The sequence below is a fragment of the Zosterops lateralis genome (assembly GCF_965231275.1).
Source record: "Zosterops lateralis genome assembly, chromosome: 3".
NCBI classification, from domain to species: domain Eukaryota; kingdom Metazoa; phylum Chordata; class Aves; order Passeriformes; family Zosteropidae; genus Zosterops; species Zosterops lateralis.
Window position 1 is genome coordinate 43,995,405 of NC_139764.1, and position 23,265 is coordinate 44,018,669.

A 23,265-nucleotide genomic window follows, 5' to 3' on the forward strand; every position below is an offset into this window, starting at 1 on the left:
GGCCCTCTGGCTAATGTTAACGAGCCGAGGGGGCGGGGTCCGCGCATGCGCGGGGGGCGCTCGGTGGCGCATTTTCCCCCCAGGAGGGGAAGGTGGCGCCCGGCGGGGCGGAAGGAAGGAAGGGGGCGGTGCTCTCGCTCTGGGCTCTGCCGCCGCCAGCGCCGCCACTCTCGGAGCGGCGGCTGCTCGGGGGCGCAGCTCCGGCGGCGGCGGAGGAGGTGGCGGGGAGGCGAGGCGAGGCGAAGTGAGGTGAGGTGAGGTCGCCTGCCCTGTTAACTGCCTGTGGCTGGCGGGGCGCTCTGGGGTCCAGGCGGCGAAGAGAGACGGGGCGCCCCGCTCGGAGGGGCCGGTCTGAGCCCGGCTGTGGGGGAGCGGGTCCTGCGGCCGCCCCGCCCCGCCCAGGGGGGCCAGCGGGCGTCCCGGGAAAGGGCCGGGGAAAGGGGCCCCGGTGGCGCTGGGCGGTGCCGGCCGTGGCCGGGGCGGGCGGAGTGACTGACAGAGCTCCGGGCCGGGCTGCGCTCGCTGGCGGCGGGCGGTGCTTTCCGGGCCCTCCCTGGCGGCCGAGCCCGGCAGCGCCGATCAGAAAATGGGGGTGGACGGCGGGCGGGGGGAGCGATGCGTCCTCGGCTCTCCATCTCCTAAAATGGCGCTGAGGAGCCGGGCCCGCTCGCCCTGCGGTTCTGGAGGTGGCTGAGGAGGCTGCGCCTGTCCTGTTGAACTCCGCAAAAAATTAACTGTATTTCCCTCGGTCCGCTTGTGGCGGGAGTTTGGCAGCTGCAGACAGAGCGGCAGCACTTCGTGTTCTGTGAAATGTGAGTTTTATCCGCGTTATGCAGCGCTCCAGCTGCGGTCGCGGGTTTTGCCGACTCATCTCCTGTCTCGGGGTCAGCCCGCGGCTCAGAGACCCTCCCCGGCTGCCCGCGGGGCTGCCCAGGTATTGCTGTCTGCCTTCTGCAGCCCCCGTGCTCAGTTTTACATGGAAATCCCATCAGAATGGAACCACGATCCCAGGGGCAGTGTGCTCATGCCGTCCTGGCGATAGTGTTGGAGTGGCGGCGATGGAAAGCTGTTGTTTGCTTCGCTGCATCTTGGGGGAAAATGTGTGCTCTGTGACTGTCCGTCCACCTGCGGGAAGCCTGCCCGCCTGCAGCCTGAAAGCGAGGTGTTTGTTGTTCGGTGTCGGCCCGGGAGAGGTTATAAACACCACGCTGCTCATTAGAATGGGAATGTGGACTGGTGTCCCGGTTGTATTTGGATTAAGACTTCTGGTAGTCTCTGTTTGAAACAATACATATTCACTATGTTTCCTTTGTATTCCTTTTGAAACTCTCCTTCTCACTCCTGCCCGCTCCCCCTCTCTGAGGCTTCTTACCCCTCTCTGGTCACAGCGAAGCCAATGTCTCAGTGCACTGAATTCTGTGATTGAGCTGATTTGAGAACTTTCTGAATGGTTCATTTTATACTGCAGCTCTCTGCTTCTTTGGTAGTTGTCTTTTATTTTCTCTGTAATTGCACTATGACTGCAGCCCCTGAGATGATGATACTTTTTAAAATACCGTCTGTTTATTTAGCCTGGACTATTCCAGACTATTACATTCCCCCTGTCTGGGAGGAGGGGAAGAAGGTTCTGCAGAGTTGGATGGAACAGGATAGCATGAGAAGCTGTTTTGGAAAGTTCCAAAGGGAAACTTTTTCTTGACATTTGACCTAGAATTAATCATCATTAATTGTCAACTTTCATCCTCTCTAGAAAGGTCCTAGATACAGATCACAGCTTTAGAGTAGTTCCACATTATGGAGGCCCACATCAGCATCTTATCCTAGTGTGGTGTGTGTTTTCAGAGAGCTCATCGGAGATAAGGTTTGATGCAGTCCAAAAGGCAGCTGTTTGGGCTCTCTGTTGTGTGTGGCTGTTCTTTATGCCTATGTGAAGATAGTGAGAAATAACTGGAAAATTAACTTTGTCATGCATATGAATTGAAATGCAGCAAGTTTGTGAGCTGGTTTAAAGGTAAAATGGCCTTGACTGCTTTAATCCTAGGAATAAGCATAGATGTAATCAATTCTTTCACTTTCACTAACGAAAGGCTTTGCATTCCCTTTCATTTATTGTTGAACTGCTGGCTTTTACTTTTTATTGGAAGATGATGACTTGAGATCTTGTCTAAATCACTGAGAAGTCTTTGTCAGTGCAACAGTGTAACTTCCATCACAAATCGGTCAGTCACCTCGGCAGGAAACCCTCAACATCAAGCATTTCCCAATGTGCCCTATGTGATAGTTTTGTGCAAAGAGCAGATTACGAATCTGGTATCATGGTATTTTTGTTTAGAGGCTTTTGAAATGAATTTAATTTGCTTGTTTCTTTATCAAGTGCCCCTTTCTATGTACAAGTTTGAGGGAGGTTCTGTTCACTGTTTATGTGCCAGTGGGTGTGTTATATGTGTAGCTGATGAATAATCAGACTTTTCTTTTTTCCTTGGTGGGGATTTACCTAAAATTTCATTTAATGCTAGAATAGTAGTATAGAAAATTTTAATTATATTAGTTTGAGATGAGTTACTTTTGTTCACAAGATCTTTTTTGCCTTGCTTTTATTAAAAGAAAAAAGAAAGAATCTCGGTACTTCTGACAGAAGTACGTGGCTAATTTTCTGCTGATAAGCAGTTTTTTAGGTGAGCACCTTTTAGTTTTGTGCAGAAAGATGCAAATACTTAGGTTGGTACTGTACAACACTAACGAATTTCATGTTAGTTGGGGATTCTGAATATTGGCTTACTGCCTTACAGATGAGTGAGACTAATTCCCTAAGGGAAGAGGAAGAGCTTTAACATTTACTTCTAATCAGGAACTTTTATAGGAGAGCACTTCCAATCCTAACACATCTCAGCCTAGCTGGATGGTGATGTGCTTTCAATTCTGTCACCGTCTGTGTGGCTTTTTGACAAATAATAGTCACAGGGGAATTGTTAGGTTGATAGTATATCCTTAGATCTATCTCTACCAGATTCTTTCTGCTTAAAACATCTGGGGGTAGGCTCTGAAAATCTTTGATTTTACCTCCTCGCTGACGTCCTTTGAGACTTTATACGTAGGGGTAGAGCTTGACAGCTGACTCTCAGTGGCAGTGCTGGCTGAAAGCACTTCAGTTACAACAACAAGCTGGCAATAAAATAAGGAGTCAAAGGTGTCAAATCTGACTTTGATTAGTGCATGGCCTGACCACTAGTTGTGCTGGCACATCATGGGTAGGGTGGAAAGGCTGTACTTCTTATCACAGCTTCACTGCCAAGAAACTATGTGGAGCTTTCCCAAAAGGTGCCATCTTATGAGCATTTTGTTGACAACTGTATTTGGTCAAATAGCCTTTTGTGCCCCTGAAGTGCCAATACATTTGATGAATACACACAGTGAAGCAAATAAAGGAATTGATCTAAACCTAAACTTGGAAAAATAGTTATTAACACAGACCAGTTCCCCAAGTCCAGACTGCTGCAAGTGCTTGTGGGTGTGGAAGGGAGGAATGGGAATAGACAGGAAGTGATTGAGCTGTACTCTCCCAACTATTTATGCACCTGCTCCCTGGCAGAGCTTGGGAAACTGAAATGTTCTTCACTTACAATGAGCATTTCTTAGTAAAAGCTGAAACATTAGTGTGTTATCAATAGTATTCTCACACTGAGTCCAAAACACAGCACTGTATCAGCTACTAGGAAGAAAATTAGCTCTATTCTAGCCAAAATTGGGACATTAATTTGCATAATTATTTGCTTGCTCCAGGAGGAAAGAAATAAATCCTTTGCAGGATACTAGCAGAGTATCTGAGAAGTGACGTTGAAGTAGTCTGAGACTTTATGCTACTGCTGCAGTTCCTGTCTTAAAACTACTTGAGAGGAATTGTTTTGAGTTGCTGCATCTGCAGTGCAGCAAGAAAGGCTAGAGGTGAAAGGATAGCAAATCTATCACATAAAACAATCTGAAAAAAAAATGGAGGTGACCAAAAATATGTGAATTGAAGCTAATCAATAGAAGATTGTTGTGCTCTGTAGGCCCTGGATCCTAAAAGATTATTCATAAGAGTCTGTTACATTTATGGCATATGGGAAAGTGTGTAGAGCTGTCTGTGTGCTTGAACAGTGGTAGGAAAATGATATATTTCTATTTTGACTTTCAACAAAAGATTGAGGAATTATATCAAAAGACTGAAGCTAGTATTCTATTTCCTTAGGTTGCCTTGATCTGAGGTGTATTTTCTGCTCTTAGACATTTCCACTTTTGGAATGTCTAATGTTTGGAGAAAGCATTTAGGGAGATCTAATCAGATAAGTCGTGTGAGGTTTTGTATGTGGGGTTTTGTATCAGTGTCTTTAAAGACTTGCAGTGGAGCTTCACTGTTGTGAATGGTAGAGTTTTAAATACTTCACCTAAGCAGTCTGCTATATACTATGTACAAAAAAGTAAACAAAGTCTAGGAGTTGGCTTAAACTTAATGAATAATTAAAGAAAACTGTACTTAGCCTGTATTATATGCTTCTTTGGTAAATGACATCTGGAAACCTTTTATATACTGAAGGTGTCATGTGCAAAATTGGAATATTTACACCTAACTTGTAAGTCAGCTGACATTTTAGTTGTATGCATCTACTGTTTGCTTCCGTATTTTTAAATCTGAATAGTGCTAATAACACTTTCTTTAACAGTGAACTACATCTTAGGAAATAAAGAAATGGATGAGATGGATGAAACATCTAAAAGAATCCTAGAGCCATACCAGTATTTGCTTCAACTACCAGGCAAGTTTCTTTATACTGTGTTGTTTTAAATATCAAAATTGTTTTTATAGCAACTTTTGTCATGGGAAGTATAAGCCAAGAAGTTTTTCCATTCTTTATTTGTGGGTTTAAGAATAATAAAAAGTAACATGTTCCAGTGTTCCACTTTTACTTGTTATTTTCTTCCTCTTATGGAAACACCTTTTTTTTTTTTTTTTCCTCTTATGGAACCACAATAGCTCTTGTGTCTGTAGTAATGTTGCCATATTAATATTGCAGTTGTACTAAGTAATATTGCAGTTACTCTGTTCCCTAGAGTAGCCGACTTACTGCTTTTAAAAACTGATAAGGGCAAGTACTGAAGACTTAATCCTGGTTTTAAACTCAGGGCTGAAAATGTTTTGTTCTTTACTTGCTTGCTATTCTGAACTCAGTGGGTTGTGGGGTTTGTTTTGTTTGAAGGGGGAGGGGGTGTTGTTTGAGGGGTTTTTGTTTGGTTAGGGGGTCTTTGGGAGTGTTTTGTTGGGTTTTTTTCAGTTTGGTTTTGTTTTGGGTTGGTTTTGGGGGTTTTATTAGCCTGTTTATCCTCCTGTGTAATTTATTCTCCTTGGTGTGTGTAGAGACAGGTGCTCCTATGGCAAATTTCAGCTGTCCATTTTCATGACTTGCTTCACCTGTCAGAGGTTCAGCCAGTCCCTGTGTAGTACCAGGTCACCAGCAATACGTTCAGATGGAGTTTTCAGTCTTGACCAGTATAGTACAATTCAGGAGGCAGTTTGAAAGCAAACTTACTGTATGGATGTGCTCCTTGGAAGCCCCTCTGATTAAATAATCAGATTTCTGTGACTTTCCTTTGTACACCTAAAGTGTGAGAAGGACCATGCAGGCTACCAAAGTGACTAATTTTGTAAAAATTACAAAAGTGGCAGAACAACTTTGTCATTGGCACTGCTGCATAATTGCCTGGTTGTCCTCCATCCAGCTTATATTGCATGCTGAAGGAGTTAAGGAAGATAGAAAATTTGGGTAAATATTAAGGAAATACTTCTGATCAAAATTATATCTGCCCAGGATAGAAGACTTTCTGCCTAGACAAGTAGCATTACAAATCACAGGCAGAGTACTAAGTGGCTTTTGCACATCTGTAACAAGAGCTGTTCATCAGTAGGGTGGGTCCTCTGAGTCCTAATTCATTATACCTGTATGTAATGAATTTCATTATTAACCTCTACAAATATCCAGGATTTTCTTGCCAACATTAGTGATTTCATTTGACTTGGCAGTTAGCATTAAGTTGAAAACTAAAAAAAGGAAAGAATCTGGCAGTTGCATGCCTTTTTAATGCCAGAGGGCTTGTTTCCCATTTCCTCATTATTCCTTTTGGCTATGTTGAACTTGGTGGTGGTCTTTCTAGAGAACTACCTTGAGAATGAGTCTAAGATGTTACAGGGAGCTTTCTAAGTCCTGAAGAAATTTGCTCTCCTCTAACATCATCTTTAAGTATACTTTTAATTTGATTAGATTATCTCATTAACCAAGGAATGCTGTAGCACCTCTGCATCTTTAGCTCCTAATTACTTTTGAAGCTGTTACAGATTCCAGGAAGAAAAGCTCAGCTTGCTAGTAGGAAATATACAACAACCAAAAAGTGCCTAAAAAATTCTTCTATAGGCGAAAGTGCTTGATTAATAGCTCTTCAGTTACCTTTCACTTTTAATGATGCATCTAGAATACACGTTTAACCTCCCACCTTGATTCCTGTGGCTAAATTCCTTTACTTTGTGAGTTCAATTGTAATAACTCTGTACTGGTGGCTTATGTAACACTGCACTCACTGGCAGTCTTCTGTGTTTTATATCCTGTCCTGCTAAAGTATCATAAATGGATGTATCATAGATCTGATAGTCCAATTTGCCATGTTGACTTGTTATTTTAGTGTATGTTTTGGGGAAGGTGAGAGACAAGATACACTGCGCTCTATACAGTAGTGGTGGTGTGACTCAAAAGAGAAAACTTCTCTTTAGTAGACAGGTGAAAGTGCTGTACCTGGGGGAACCTTGTACTGAGTAACAGGTGAAGCAGTGATAGCAATCATAAATAAACTGTGTTTGAAACTCTAGCTTTGCCTAAGGTCAGCTATGCCAAGTACAGATCAGTAGGAGCCAGTTACATGAGTCTTGGAGTCAGGATGAGTACTAGTGCTCAGTAAGGGTGGAAAAAATGGAGTTATAGATGCTGTTTCTATTTAGAATAGAGCTCAAATGAGATGCCTGAGCTAATCCAACAGGCTCTTGTTGAAAGAGGCAGTTTCATTCCATCCTCTTAGCTTCTGGCAGTATTCTCCTGCTGCTTAACTTGTGCCAGTTCTCAGCCTGCTAATCAAATTATTAGGTAGCATCAATCACTTAACCTGTTAAAAACTTGCCTGGTTAATCTCTTGTCTTGTTAGTGAGCAGACACAACAATAGAGAGAAGAAGCTGTTTCTGTGTTGGATCAGTTTGAGCTCTGAGGGGCTTTGCAAAAAGCTTGGCTGGGTGTCAAATATGTACACTATGGCTCTACAGTAGTCCAGTTCCTTGTCTTGTAAGGCTAGTTAAACTCTTCAAGCAGTTTAGTAACCTAGGGTTGAATGAATTTAGATACATATCAAAGTTTGTTTGCATAAAAAGGGATTGTGTGACTGTATTAAGGCTGGTAGCAGGGAAGGCAAAAAGCCTGCTAATGTTGTCAGTAGTATAAGAACACAAATTTTTATAACTGCTAAGGATTGACTTCTCAGTAGAGGGAATTCATTACTCTGCTTCCCTTTGCCGAAATAAGACTTTTAATGGTAACAGTCTTGGGGTGATACTTAAAGTTATCTTGTATATTTCTTTAACTCCAAACAGCGCTGGGATAGGGAAGCTACTAGGCTTAGGGTATTCTTAGTATGCCACTATTTTAACTGCTAATATAGTAATTAATGTTTAGTATGGTAATTAATATTTATTCCTGCTTGAGCAGAAATTATTGCTTAGGAGAAGAACACAGATTCTGAAACTTCTTGTAAAACCTCATTGTAGTGCACATTGCCATACTAATTTTTGGTGATGTTCTGCTTAATCTGGTATTCTGCCACTTAGTATCATAAAGTGCAGGACTGACTTTCATAGATTCTGTTATGGTTTGTCTCAAAAATTGCTTGATTCACACACATGGTGAATCTTTTAGTTTTGAGAGTTTGAGTTAACAGCAGTAGCTGATTTTGCAGCACTAAGGAGTACATGGAATTCCAGTTGTCATAAAACTGATACAGTTAATAGCTTGCTGTTGAAAGGGGCAGTTTCTGATCCCATTCATGACTGTGCATCTCCCCATTCCTGTCCTGCTGGTCTTGGCTGCAGTTTTTCCTGGTCTTGTTTAGCAAGCTAAACAGTCCAGACTGGCTTTGTTGTTCAGCTTTTTCTGCTGGGTTGTTGAACTTGATCAGTCTGGCGAAGGAGTGGAGCACCACAGGCCATGATCCCTACCACTGGCACAACCAGACTTGGCACATCAGAGGCCTCCACTTGGGCCAAGCTCCTGAGGGAGGCTGCACCTCTCTAGATTGTGAGCTGCAGGGATGCCTGGGGGCACCCACTAGCCAAAAGCAAGTGGTGTCCCTGCTCCTAAAGGTGTGTAGTTGTGGAAAGCCTGTGTCGCCAAGCAAAGGAATAGTGGAAGGAGGTCAGCACAGCAGAGAATTAACAAAAAGTTACAAGATTTTACAGATTCAAGAATCTGAAACCTCCAGGTATATTGATGGGGGGCAGAAATAGTCTGTGCATATCAGGTTGGGAGATGGATACTCCTGCAATGGTGAAGGCTCGTGGCCTCTGACACCAAGAGAAAGATTCCTGTTCCTTGAGCAGAGGTGCAATTTCCAGATACGTTCAGTGCACTGAAAGAAGACAAATGGCTGGAAGCTCTTTATAGGCCTTTTGTAATCTAAGTGATTCTATGGTTTTGTACAACAAAGCATCAGAACAGCACCTGGGGCAGCAGCAAGTGATGAGACTGAGCAGAGAGTGGAGAGCCTGACTCCTGTAGGGAATAGAGGCTTCCACATGTGATTTTGTGTTAGGGAGGTTTGCTGCTTCTGGATATCCCCTGATAGGGATGTGAGGGAAGGATTGCCAAGGTGTGTTTCACCTTTAAAATACTTAACATTACAGCCCTTCTACCTGAACACTAATCATTTAGTAAGGGGGTGCCTGAACCTTATCAAGCAAGACTATGTGACCTTTGGAATAAGGACCAAGGGCACAGGAGGCCAGGTGGATCTTCTTTATGATCCTCAATCTCCTCACCATCAGGAGGAATAAACAGATACTGCCTCTCAACAGCAAGTTAGTTTCAGAGCTTTGGCACCTTAGGCCTTGAGACCTCCTTTGTAGGTCAAGGACTACAAGGAGGAGATAGCATCCACCTGTCCAAGTCAGGGCAAAAGTAGAAATGATAATAAAAGAAAATTACTACATGCAGTCAAGTAAGGAATTAGTGAACTTGCAAACAAAGTATTTTCATATCTGTATAGGCTGATTTGAACAAGACACTTAGTCTACAGATCGGATCTGAAGGCAAATCATCCCAGCACTCCAACAAGGAAGTACAAATAGAACTTGATAGGGGAAGCTCTTGCTTTTTCTGGGGATCTGCAGGATTGGATTGAAGTGCCTTGATACAGATGCATATATTATTGGAAATAAAAGGGAGGAGGTAGAGTTTTGCATGTGGCTGTAGGGCAACTTTTTTTTTTTTTTTTTTTTTTTTTTTTTTTTTTTGTGGTATAAACACACAGCTAGAGTGCTGCAGTGGATGGATGATATAAGAAGACAATCTGGGGTAGCGAGGAATGGGAGTTGCATTTTGTATGAAAGAGCAATTGAACTGGATAGAGTTCTATCTTTAGTGAGATGAGCCTGTTGAGAGCTTATGGGTTAAAGTTAGAGGAGAGATCAATAGGGGTGACTTTATAGTGGGTGTTGGCCCCCTAAGCAGAAAGAAACAGACGAGACCTTCAGACAACTGCAAAATGCTTCATGTTTACAGGGGCTGATTCTTATGAGAGACTTCAGTTACCTCACAGTGTGGTGGAACAAGTTTCACAGGACATGGGCCATCCAGGAGGTTTCTGAAATGAATTGATGACCTCTTGTTAATACAGGTGATCAAGGAGCTGATATAGGAAGGTATTATGATGGACTTCCACTTAAAAAAAAAAAAAAAAAAAAAGGAGAGTTGGTTAGGTCATTAAGACTGGAGGCAACCTTAGTTGCAATGACCATGAAATAGTGGCATTCAGGACTGTGAGAAGGAACAAAGCAAAAATCAGGATCTCAACCCTGGAGTAGTTAACCCTGTTTAGAGCAGAGGAGTTATGCTAGAGAATTGCATCAGTGACTTAAGTCATGCACATGTTGTGGCTGCCCATGTTAAAACTGCATGTGCCTGCTCTCTGCATGTCTTCCTGCAGTTCACTTCTGCTGTTTGTAGTGTTCTCATAGCTGCTTGAAGACATTATCCATTTAGTTTTAATCCATGAGAGGATGCAGCTAAACGTGCTAGTGTACAATACAGCTGAGTTAATACAAGAGCTTTCTTTCTCCAGGAGGGCAATGTCCCTTCCCCTGATGCTCAGTATCTCCTGCTCACTCTGTACTGATTGTGGCAGATCTACTGCATAAGCTGACTCAGTACATAAAGCTGGCAGAAAGCTAACCTAGCAAAAAGCTGTGTTCTCTGCTGGGCTAATGGGTTGAATTAGCTGTAATGGGGGCTAGGTTAATAGTCCCTCTGCTCTTTCCCATGCTGTTCCAGCCCTTTCATGTACCCTCTCAGTAAGTGGGGTGCTGCCTTAAGGGCATAATTTGTGGTTGCTTTAATACAGCAAGAGGGAAGCAATACTAACCAGGAGCCTGTCCAGAATAGAGGTCTGCAGTTTTTGAGTCTCTGCCCTGTCACAAGAACAAGTGTGTATATAAAGAGTAAGTTGGCTGATTTTTTCCTTTTTTTTTTTTTTTTCTTTTTTTTTTTTTTTTTCCTTTAGATGAGAAGCATCTCATCTGAAGAGGAGGAAATGTCCTCAGTACAGCATCTTTAATCTAACTTGATATTTGCTTTGAGGATAAAGCTTTAACATTCTTAGCTGTAGAAAGAATTTCTGTCTATTTTTCTCACCTTTTCCATCCAGCATTGCTTAGAAGAAAAGTTTTCCATAGTTGCTGTTTGATTTGGGTAATAATTTGGGATCTTAGACAGATTAAACCAAATGCATTTAGCGGAGCTTTGATAAAAGGTTGGTGCAGTAATGTCTATTATTATAGCTCTATACACTAGGTAGAACTTCTAATTTTGGATGTTAGACCTCTATTCTTCAATTTCACAATAGCCTGCTTAGAATAATTCACAGAGTAGTGAAATGTGACAGTGAAGAAACTGGATAATTCTGGCAGTGCTCCTTTTAATTTTGTCCTAGTGTCCCTGTATTGTTGTCTTGTCTGGTTTGAGAGGAGGGGTGTGGCAAGGAATGGAATCTTCTGCATCCAGGCTTTAGAGACCAGCATTGGAGGGGTTTGGTCTTTTGCCATCACAATGTGGCTGCAAACATAAATCAGAAAATCGCTGTACTATCACATAGACCAGGTAAGAGTGACTTCAGAGTCAGATAAAATAGGATTTATGTAGCAATAATGTTTCTTTAGAAGCAAATCTGCATCTATGAAAGGAAAGATAAGTGTCTCACTATACAGGTAGTGTTTTTGCTTTGAGTAGTCAGTGTCTAGGAAGCCTTGCTAGTCAGGGTAGACAAGTCTAACAATTCAAATGCTGCCTGTACTAAGGAACTGAAGTGGCTTAATCCTTTGTGCATGTTATAATCCATTTAGAGTGCATGCTAGTAGTCAAGTTCCTCATGATGAAGTAATGCTTGTTGCTGAACATCCAGCATACATTCTTTTAAGTGTATTTTCTAGGAAACAGATTCAGAAAAACAGAATTAGCTGCCTAGTATTAAGAAAAGAAAAAGCAGGTGTTGTCTGTATCCAAGTAATTTAAAAGAGAATAAACAGCTGTAGGTAAGGTAGAGTTCCTTAATGTGATATTATCTCTGACTGGTTTTCTTTATGAATGTGGTGAAATACTTGTTAATCCTTAACTGGTAAGCCATACAGTTTGGCAGATATTTGTAACAGTTATTCTCAAGGAGAGACAAAACAATCCTTCCCTTCCGCAGAAAACTATTATTGTTTAAAACTGAGCACAGACAACAAAAAATGGAGAAAACAAGCCAATGGCAGTGTATGTTCAGGTAAGAATGGCTGTTCACATGTGGCAGAAGCAGAGGACAGAGCTGCAGGGCTGGGGGGAAAGAAGGACCATTTTGTTAATCTTGTCTAGTGCAAGCCACAAGATGGTGGTGACAGGAGGCAGTGGAAATCTTTGAGAACTGAGACAAAAAGTGTAGTCCTCTGATCCAAGGAGGAAGGTTATCACCCTTCCTACAGAGCCCAACCTGCAAAGATATTGCTTACCTGGTGGTGACTTAATTAGAAGGGGAAAAATCCTCTGTCAGGGTTTATCACTGGGAGTGAATTTACTGATACTTATTATTCTGTTCTGTCTATGCTGGTTACACAGTCACAGAGAAGCCTTAGGGAGATATTCAAATATTGACATTTCTTTGGTGCTATGGGCAAGATGGAATTATCAACATGAGGACTAGTATTGCAGAATATCTCAGTTATGGCTCAGTACATCATGAGTCAAGCAATTGGGTTTCCATGGGTGTCTAAGTTGCACTGCTTTGAAGTTTATTTAAAGCTTTTTCCAGATGCTTGTTTATGTGAGCTACATATACAGAGCTGTTTTTGTAAACCTGTCTTGCAGTAATTCCAAGATATTGTACATAGCTGAGGTTCTCAAAGTTCAGGGCAGAATTGTCTCAGTGTGGATAGGGGATGACTTTATTTCATATTGAACATGACTAGATGCTGGATGGATATTTGTACATGAAAACTAGGAAATTACTGAGGAAAGTAGACATCAATAACGTATAGGCATCACGTTAGCTTCTATCAAAATTCACTCTGTCACGTGGAAAGTATCTGGATTGAACAGAACAACTGGTTTTAACACTAAATTTGGTCATTTCATGTCTTCCATTGTCACCCTATGAAACAGAGTGACTCCTTGGCTCCAACCAAGATTTTACCAAAGCAGACCAAATCCTGTTTGTAGGTAGATATATTTGGTATAAGATAAATATCTGAATTCTTAGAAAGTTCTATTCTGTTCAGAATGTTCTGTTCAGGTTTTTGTTTAGTTTTTTAGTAAGTATATGAAATGTCACTCTTCTGTTTTACAGTAGCAATTGAAGTAGAAATTTACAGGAGCAAGTGAAGAATAATACTTCAGGAGAAAGACCTAAAAATTGAGAGAAATAGATATTCAACAAATACCCATACTTTCAACTAATAGTGAATCATAATAAAAACTTTTTAATCTTAAACTTAACATGCCTTGCAAACTAGCTGTACAGGCTACCAACATGGTCAGTCAGGATCCCTTACTAATTAAAGTGTGGAAACTAAATATAGTAACCTGTAAATATGTACTTTACATATTCCTGTGAAGTGTTTAAAACTGAAACTGCTGCTAATTGATGTTTATTCAATGAGGAAACAAGCCATGCACTGATATATTTTCCACTTTTGTGTTGTCACACTGATCAGTTTTTCTAATCAGGTCTCAAATCAGCTATAGTTGTTAAGACAAAGTGTTGTGCCTAATAACAAACTCTGTTATTTTTATAAATGTCTATAATATTTTTATTGTAGGTAAACAAGTGAGAACCAAACTGTCACAGGCCTTTAATCACTGGCTGAATGTCCCAGAAGATAAAATACAGGTACTGGCTAATTACTTTTAAAAGGTTGTTATCTTTCTTCCAAGACCATTGGTAACAGATGATTCTCTTATATAGCATAAGTGATCAGAAATCTTAAACTAATTTCTGAATATAAAGTGAATTTTCATGAAAACAACTTCAGTGCAAAGCTTTTACTGTGATGCAGCAATAAAGAAATTGCTTCCATGTCTTACTAGAATAGTTACTCCTTTCCAAGTGTGTTCAACCTGTGAAGTTCTAGATAAACACTTACCATTGTTACCCACTTAACATAACTCAGTTGTTAACACTGAATTTTTATTAATTTACAAAAAAAGCTAGACAGTTATCTTGTAGACTTCACAAATATAGTGTTTGAAAATAAAATCTTGAGATTTTGATACAAGAATATTAAAGACAGTAATTAAATCAACTTTACAAACCTAAACTTGAGAGGGATGTATCGTATAGTCTGCAGTCCCTTACGTTCTGAGAAGCATTATCTATGAGTTCTCATTCCCTTTTCTCTTGGACAAAGTGTGCAAGATCCATGGCTGTATATTTAAACACTGTGGCTTTTCAAATGAAAATTTATCCTCCTTTTTACGTTAGCCTCCAGTTTTGCTAAACTGCATACAGAGTGTACAAAATATTTTCTGCCAAGGCAGCGTAAGGAGTGAATATAATTGGTTGTGGCTTTTGACACCCAGCTGGTCTTTTGTTAATTTCATTAGTTGTTGGCAGAAGTATCTTTAGGGTTTGTGAAGGTGTCATTTTTAGGGTGGGTTAAGAGTGACACTTAATAGCTCTCAAGTAGCAAAGTGGTTTAAGAGGCTGCATTTCATAATCTAGGAACTCTTCTATTTTTCAGCCTGTCTGTGTAACTGTGTAGCAAAATTTATTCTGACTTTCTGCTAGACACATCTTACCCTTTGTGCTCAGACAAACATCCAAATAAAACATAAAATATAGCAACCTGTATGCTGTATGTATGAGTTTAGATTTATCACAGATCAGAATTCAGATTGGAGGAAGCCTCTGGAAGTTTTCTAGGACAACCCTGTACTTAGAGCTTGCTCTGTTGCTGCTTTAGGCTTCTGGGAGCCCTGTTGAGTTTTGAAAATACAGTGATGGAGTTTCTGCAGCTTCCTCTGGCATGTCTTTTCATGCTGAACCCCTTTCATTATAACAAGCCCTTCCATTCTATTCAACTAAGCTTTTTTTATGTTGCAGTCTGACTGTTGCCTCCTGCCCTTTTGCTGGGCACCCATGACAGTGTGGTCCATTTTTGCTATAGTAAACTAAAGCTGCAGTGCCTCTGTGTGAACAGAAGTTACCAGTTCTGTCACTTTTAACTGATGATCATGCAACTGCTATTGAAAACTTGAACCTCTTGTTTTGATTATCTTTATGAAGAAAACCAGTGCTTTAATGTCTCCTTTAATACTTGTTTGTAATGGCAGGAAAAAACAACACCCTGTCATCTTTTAGTTTTCTTCATGATGCAGTTATTACAGCTTTTGTGTATTTTGGTACTAATTTTAATAACTAAAGATGGCTGAAGTCTGGAGGACCATCTCTGGTCATCTTTTTTGACATCTCATGATCTTCATAAGGTGTCCCCCATGTCTAACAGCCTGATTAATTCCCAGCTATTTGTATTTCATTTATTAAAAATCTGAATTCTGGCACTCATTCTGGGACTTTTTTCTTACCTTAGATTATTTGTCTTTGTGTAGTTTATTTAGGTGATACAATTGAGGCTACTGTTCCTCGGTAGCTTACTTTACTGTTGACTGCCACTATTACACCTTTGCCCTAACCAAGTGATCTCTTCCCTCAACACTTAGTGAATTTCTAGTTCCCTTTTGGTGCTGCACTGAGACACTTCAACTTGTTGAATTAGAAAACACTGGGTTTGTCACGTGATTTTTTTTCTGAAGGCACTGAAATGGCCTAGCAAGAGTCAAGCAAATTTTAAAGCTATTGCAGATAAGGAGGTGGAAGAAACCTGTGTGTTGGACTGATAGTGCAGCAGATACTGATTAGATAGATGTAGGTTGTAAGAAAACATCTCACTCTGTCTTCAGCTTTCATTATGGAAACCAGTCTTTTCATTTTCTCAGGCTACTTCCTGATGTCTTCTAAAATGAGGTTTTTCTGATATCTGAGCTGTTTCACTCCTTTCCTTCACCTTTGAAACACTTTATACACTGTCTTAACTTCAGAAGTTAATTTGATAGAAACATAGAGTAAGGAAACACTTTCCTTTAAACCTTATGTATGGAAGCTGCAAGAGGTCATGGAACTGACAGTGATATGAAATAGGTTAGTAAGAGAAATACTAGAATAGGCTTATCCAGTGAATTCACAGAACACAGGGAGACGTTCCTGATAGTGCTGAGAATGAGATAATGGACCAAAAGTATATTCATACAAATAGGTGTGTAAAGTTGCCTTCAGTAAATACACTATCCCTTGATTTCTTAAGTGTTTAAGTAGGTCGTTCTTGCAGTTGTATCTTGGGAAAGGAATTAGATTCCTGGGGTTTGAGTTTTAATCTTTGGGACAATGTTCACTGAACACCAGGCAGCTTGGTGCTCGAGAAAATGCTTACAGCAAAGTCCTTATTTTGTCCTACAGCACCCACCAAATAGGACCAGACCATATTTGCTGCCATTGTATGCCAGTCTTAGTATTTTTTCACAGTTGTTTTGATGAATGTCGACTTAATGCAGTGTTTGTAGCTAACGAGTGTAATTGGTTCATTAGCTCTAAAATCATATCTTAATCAGATGTGTTTTGCAGTGAGTTTATACAGTATGCAGTTTTACGTGCTTAAATTTATTTCCATTTAAGCAGCTGCTGAATACCTGTTGCCAGTGTGGCAGCTGTGGAATAAAAGCAGCATATAGTGTGAAGATTTCATTTTTTGTTGAGTTGTTAAGGTTCCATTCTACTCAAATGTAGTCAGCTACAAGCCTGATGGTGTGAACTGTTTATTGCATACCTCAGGTGGTGTGTGATACAAGCAGTGTGTAGGAAGCTTCTTGAAAGAAATTGTGGCTGTTTTCTTTCTGCCAAGAATTTTAAAAATGATGTTTCAGAGGGAATAGTCTGTCCTTTAAGAGCCCAGTACTGAATATAACCACACGAAGTGTGGGAAAAGAAAGATGAGCACTCCACAAGAGAAAAGTGATAATGGATGATACCTGACACTCTCAAGAGCTGACTTTGGGATGTTTCAGTTTTGTAAATCTAAACATTTCAAAACACTGTGTTTATTTTATTTTCCCCTAGTCATATTTCTAATAAGTTATTTCATGACTCCTAGACAATGGCTTGTTTTAGAACTGTAGCAACAATGAAGAGGAGCATGCAAGTAGAAGCACTTCAGGGAGTAAGTTAACTTTGAATCTGAAAACATTAAACACAAGACTATGTGATCTAGGACTTACAGCAAACTGGATGGTGAAGAGAAGCATAAATCTGTACTAACAGTAAAAGCAAGTTGTCTAAAGAGGAAGCTCAGTGATAGAGAATGTAGTTCTTTAAAACATTGTCTATTTTAAGTACAGTGTTGCAAAACATGCGGTTAAATTACAGTAACAGACTTAACAATTTCTCTTCTTGTAATAGGTTATCATTGAAGTGACGGAGATGTTGCACAATGCAAGCCTGCTTGTGGATGATATTGAAGATAACTCAAAGCTACGGCGGGGCTTTCCAGTGGCACACAGTATCTATGGGATTCCATCTGTAATCAACTGTGCTAATTATATTTATTTTCTTGGCTTAGAGAAGGTTTTAACCCTTGATCATCCAGATGCTGTTAAAGTTTTTACCCGTCAACTTCTGGAGCTCCATAAAGGTCAAGGCTTGGATATTTACTGGAGGGACACTTACACCTGTCCTACAGAGGCAGAGTATAGAGCGATGGTGCTGCAGAAGACAGGCGGGCTCTTCGGATTAGCTGTAGGCCTCATGCAGCTGTTCTCAAATTATAAAAAAGACTTAAAGCCACTTCTTAACACACTTGGTCTCTTCTTCCAAATAAGAGATGACTATGCCAACTTGCACTCCAAAGAATATAGTGAGAACAAGAGTTTTTGTGAAGACTTAACTGAGGGCAAGTTCTCATTCCCAACCATTCATGCAATTTGGTCAAGACCTGAAAGTACTCAGGTGCAAAACATTTTACGTCAAAGGACAGAGAACATAGATATAAAAAAATACTGTGTACATTACCTTGAAAATGTCGGTTCCTTTGAGTACACTCGGAATACATTGAAAGAGCTCGAATCTGAAGCCTATAAGCAAATTGAATCCCTTGGGGGAAACCCTGAGCTTGTAGCACTAGTTCAACAGCTGAGCAAAATGTTCAAAGAAACTGAAAATTAAAAAATTAACTTCTGGGTGTGGATTTAAACTCTTTTGAAAATGGCAAAATAACCAGATGGAGAGGTGTGATAATCACTCTCATGTAAAACTTTCTCTTGTAGCCATGTTACAGAAATTACTGTTAAAAATAACTTGTCATTGAGTTTTGAAATATGTACCCTATTATCTCTAAAGTCTTAACTGTAACTGCCTACGGTTGGTTTTGTTAAAGCAGATGTATTAGAACTAAAACGAGTTTTGAATCTATATGTAATAGTCTTTACACAATCACAGGCATTATTTCATACCTAAAACTCTTGTGCCCCTAACCAGGCTATGATAGGATTCTGGTTAAAATTGTGTTAAATTAAATCAGGTTGACATGTATCCATTGTGCATTTTAACATTTACAATGTTCTTGTAAACCAAAATCTGTGTTTAAAAACGAAGGTACTTGCAACCACAATGCACATAAAATTGTTCTGTGGTGTTTCTAAGTTTCACTTGTGAATATCAGGTGGATCCATTTACTATGTCCTAGGGTGAATATCCTGTCTGGCTTCTGTGGATATTTGCAGGGGAATGTGAATTATGAAATAATTATTTCATATGCAAATAAGATGTGCTCAGTCTGAAATTGTGACTTCATAAAAATTTTGAAGTTCTGTAGAGAAAAGATCTCAGCCCATCAGCAAAGTGGAAATTTGCTGCTGACTCCAGCTCTGCTGGAGTAATTTTGCTCACCTGGTTTTAGATTTTGAAACTGTCAAACATTCTGTAGCCAGAAACTTAAATCTATGCATTAGAGCTCATATATGTACCTGTAAATAGCTACAGAATGAGCTGCTATTAGAAATGGAAAGGTATTCACACCAGGTAACTTCAGGACACCATAATTGGTACAGGTCTCTTTAATCTCTGCTTATAATTGAGGGGCTTCTCCAAGACTTTATTAATAATTCATATTTCATTCCTGTTCTGAATCGCTGTCTGGAGCCATGTTCTATATCTCTCCAAAGAGACAAGAGCTGTAAATTTTTTGTTAAAGTACAGTATCTTGTTTTACAAGCTAGAATACCACTTCAGTTTTGGTAATTGCTTTAAATAGAGCTTTAAAATTATAGACGTACCAAAATATGGTATAAGAACGAGGATGGAGAGCAAGATTTAGGGGTGGGGCTGATAAATAACAAAGTTCTTTGCTCATATATATATATATATATATATATATAAGCGTTAATAAAATGTAAGCAGGGATGTTTGGCTTTTTCTTCCTTGGGCTGGCTTTAATCAGGTTCAGTTCCTTTAGTATTCACAGGTATATTAAGCTTTGCTTTGGGGTAGCAAGGTAGTGGTTTGGATCAAAGGTAGGGCCGGTGCTATAAGCTGTGGCATTAGCTCAAGCATACTCTGAAAGGGACAGAGGTAGTTGGCTTCTGATGTCTAAGCGGTAGTTTTGTGCAGGTGTTCATTTACTGTACCTGGAAAACAGGGAGAGCTATGATCTCAGCCCACTGAGAAAACTAACTGAAGAAGGTTGCTGTAATGTCTTCCCTGGGCAGCCTTAATATCTTTCTGAAAGTGATCAAACATGACAAAATTGAGGATGACTGCTTTCAGTCTGAAATATTATGTAGTTATGGATGATAGCCTATCCCTTTTATCTGCATGCTGAGGAGAAATCTTTGTCTGATTAGACACAGAATAATAGGCTTTTCACTGAATGGACCTGCTTGCCAGGACTGAATAGCTTAAAGTTGGTGAAAGGTGTCTTTAATGTTAATGAAAGAGAACTGTAATTCCTTTTTCATAACTTGCAGTGCTTAGTAAGCCTGTAAATTTTTAATGTGTTATGTGAAAATACTATCTGCAGCAAATTACATTTATTTTGTGCTGTGTCTTGGGAGTTCCTAAGCACTGTTGCAGTCAATGTTGAATAGGGGAAAGCACTGAAAAGATTACTGTTGTCAGGAGAATCTCCTAATCTTACTGTGAAATGTATCCTTGTGCCTGTTAGGATATTGTAACTGCTACACAATGCAAAGTGCACTTAGTGCCATTTCATTTCTGTTCTGTTGCTGGATGTAAACAGTTCTGTGTAATCAAACTTCCATAATGAAGTAGTTTTTCTTACTTTTTGTGTAAAGCTTTTGTACCATCTGAGATTTCTGCTATGTCATCACTCCTTTGTTTCATTTTGGCAACTCACCCCAGAATTTATTCTAATTCTGTATCTTGTAGCGTGTGCCTTCATTAGGAGTAGGTACATGGATTGTTTTCCAGTTGCAGACCTTTTAAACCACAAATGGGCAAGGGAAAAGTTGGTCCAGCTTTCTTTTCCCAGGTTACAAGAGGCCATCCATGCAGCTCTGTCTTACTCTTCTGCCTTCAAGGCATTTGATGCCAGTATTCAAAGCATATGCTGAAGGTATATCTGAAAAGGTAGAGCATTGTTGCTCTTCACTTTGGTTAGGATAAACAGGATTGTGAGAGCTTTTCTTGATGTATTCAGGAGTTGGAAGAGGTTGGGATATTTCTCCTTCATCTGTTAAGCTGGTAGAGCATCTTCAGGTATTAAATGCCAGTAGTATCAATGCCCCTTAGTCAAGGTAGATTTCATATTTGGTGCCATAAGATCAGTCTGTTCGTTTTCATCAATACTCTCCAATGTTATTACTGGTATTGGCTCCTGAGGTTAAACAATGTTAGGAAAAACCCTTCTTTAAAGCAGCATGGGAGTTCCTGTGACTGCAGAAGTAGTTGTGTAAGTGCCCCTCTGTTGCTGTGCCTCCCACAACACAGGGAGCAGGGATTTTTCCTGATCTTCATAAAATATGCACTGTTGTAGAATGGCAATCTGAGTTGCAAGTGGAGATGCCCACAGGGAGACAAAGGGGATGCTGGTTTTAATGTCAGTCCCTTTGAGCCAGAACCATTCCCCTTATCTTCCTGCCATTGCCAACAAGTTCTACTTTGATCAGGTTATCAGTGCATTTCTTGGGGGTTCAGTTCTTGCAGTTCACATTAGGAGAAATGCAAATATTCATCAGTCTGGAGCATTCCCTGCTACCTCAGTCTGTTTTCTGATCGTGTGCTTGCTTGGATGTAAGTGAATGCTGTCACCTGTCTTAGAGTAGCCAGCCATTGGATGGGACATCTGTCTTTGCTTTTTCACAGGCTTATGTTTACCCCATCAATTATGAAGAAAAGTCATTGTTTCGAGATCTTCCTGAGGAGATAGCTTTCTCCTCTCCTTTTGAACTCAGGCTGTTCAGGAACCCATTCAGAGCAACTCTGTATGTATCAGCCAGTTGTTGATACAAACAGCATAGAAGTGTTAATGGGAAAGAAATTGACATTTCTTCATGCTTCTGCTTTTTTGTTAATTTTGCTCATCTGGCTGCACATGCTGTGGGAATTTCCTATATTAATGACTGTTTGCCTCGGTTATTGTTAAAATGCTAGCAAGGTATAAAAATTCGGGGTTTGTGAGGGGGTTTGCATTTCTCATGTAAAACTGGTTTGAACTTTAATATGCCTTTATCACTGAATTGGGCCAGACTTTTATTCATGTGCCAGAGCCATATGGGCATCTGTTGCTCTTCTTTGTCCCATCTTAAATAATTTTACATTTCAGGTTTGGTATTTACTATGTTCTTTGTATTATTTGCTCAGTACTTTCATTGTAATTCTTCTTTCAGCTATATTTCTATTCTGCTGTTAATACCAAGCACAGATAATACCATCAAACTTGGTTTTGATCCTGGACGAACATAATAGTCTGGATCTGCTTTTGAAATGTTGAATCTTGGCTCATCATTTGCCTTCACAAAAGTAATTCAGGATTAATCCAAGATTTTCTGCAACCTCAAAACATCTGAAACTTTTTTTCCCAGGAAGCTAAGGCCTGTAATATTTTATATGATCATAAATTATTTGTCTCATGTAGCTTGAGCTCCTTTCCTTGCCCTACCTGTTTGCTTTCAATATCCATTTTGCTTTGGTGGTAATGCCTGTTAGGTCTTTTTATGAATGAACTTAATTCACCAGCCCTGAGGTAGAGAAGTTAATTTTTGTCCAGGTTAATGAATTATCCCACTCAGCAAGAGCCTGATGGATGTCAGAGCTGGCAGGTGGACAAAGGCTAGGGAAAGGATCTGAGAGAATAAGAAAACTCATTTTTGCCTCCCGAGGCTGCCTCATGTAATTTCACTTTGTTTTACTTGACTTTGTTAGGAAAAACTAAAGTATGTGGTTAGTTTTTTCCCTAAGCTTCCCTTCTTGCTTTCCAAGTAGACTGTGAGAGATACTTAAGTTAAATTTATTTATTCTGATAATTATTTATGTAACTTGCATACATCATCTAAAGATTTTAATTAAAGGTACAGATAAAACAGAGTGCATTGTTTGATTACTGTATTTTTCTTTCTCTTAACAGTTTTTCTGTTTTTGAAGTCAGGGAAGCATAATCTGCCATGTGCCTATTTGAGTTGATTGCTGCCTCACATAAACATCCTTCCTGAATAATTTTATCATAGCTGAGCATCAGTGTTCAACCTTTTCTGCAACACTTATTTTAAAATTACTTTAGAGGCACCTTGTTGAGGTGTGGCTAGGAATAATCCATGATTCATTAACTCACTTCAAGCATATAATCTGCAAAACTTCTAATAAAGGTGTAAGTTAAACTACATTAACCCTGATAGTGTTCCTCACCTGTGTGCCCTATGGAAGAAGTTCTCAATTAACCTACTGAAAAGGCATTTACTGATCATCTGTTCAGTACAGCATAGAGAACCATGGGAGATACACCAAGAAGGCCTAACGTGACACTTCCAGAGAAAGCACTACACAACCTGACATGAATTTGTGTAGAAAATTCACTCTGAGGTGAAGGGAAATCATAGATAATTTTCTGCTTTTGAACAGGAAAATGCTCTACTCATTGGGTATATGGATTACATGCTGACAGTTATGCAGCTGCATCATCTCTTGAGCACAGTAGGTAATTTTCACTCTCTTCATAATGTTTCAGTTGTTATTTCTAAAGCATATAATGTGAGCTACTTAATCACTCACAAATTACTGAAGTCTGTAAAATGGCAAATGCATACATTTTGTTTATGTATTTTGAAATACATAACAACTCTCCTATCTCTCCTATTCTCTCACAATCTGTGTTACTCCACAGAGAACTTGTGTTGGCT

General features: G+C 39.9%; 1 protein-coding gene across 3 annotated transcripts; it reads left to right on the plus strand.

The window, feature by feature from the left end:
* The first annotated feature begins 136 nt into the window (after positions 1-136).
* On the plus strand, positions 137-22,456 carry GGPS1 (geranylgeranyl diphosphate synthase 1). Of its 3 annotated transcripts, none has more exons than XM_083856572.1 (4): positions 137-244; positions 4,701-4,793; positions 13,629-13,699; positions 17,318-22,456. In XM_083856572.1, coding segments are annotated over exons 1-4 (927 nt in total). In that variant the 5' UTR covers positions 137-243; the 3' UTR covers positions 18,080-22,456. The 3 variants fall into 3 exon arrangements, with proteins under 3 accessions (XP_083712698.1, XP_083712699.1, XP_083712700.1); XM_083856573.1 differs by having other exon boundaries at positions 206-249; XM_083856574.1 differs by lacking the exons at positions 137-244; positions 13,629-13,699.
* Positions 22,457-23,265: the final 809 nt, after the last annotated feature.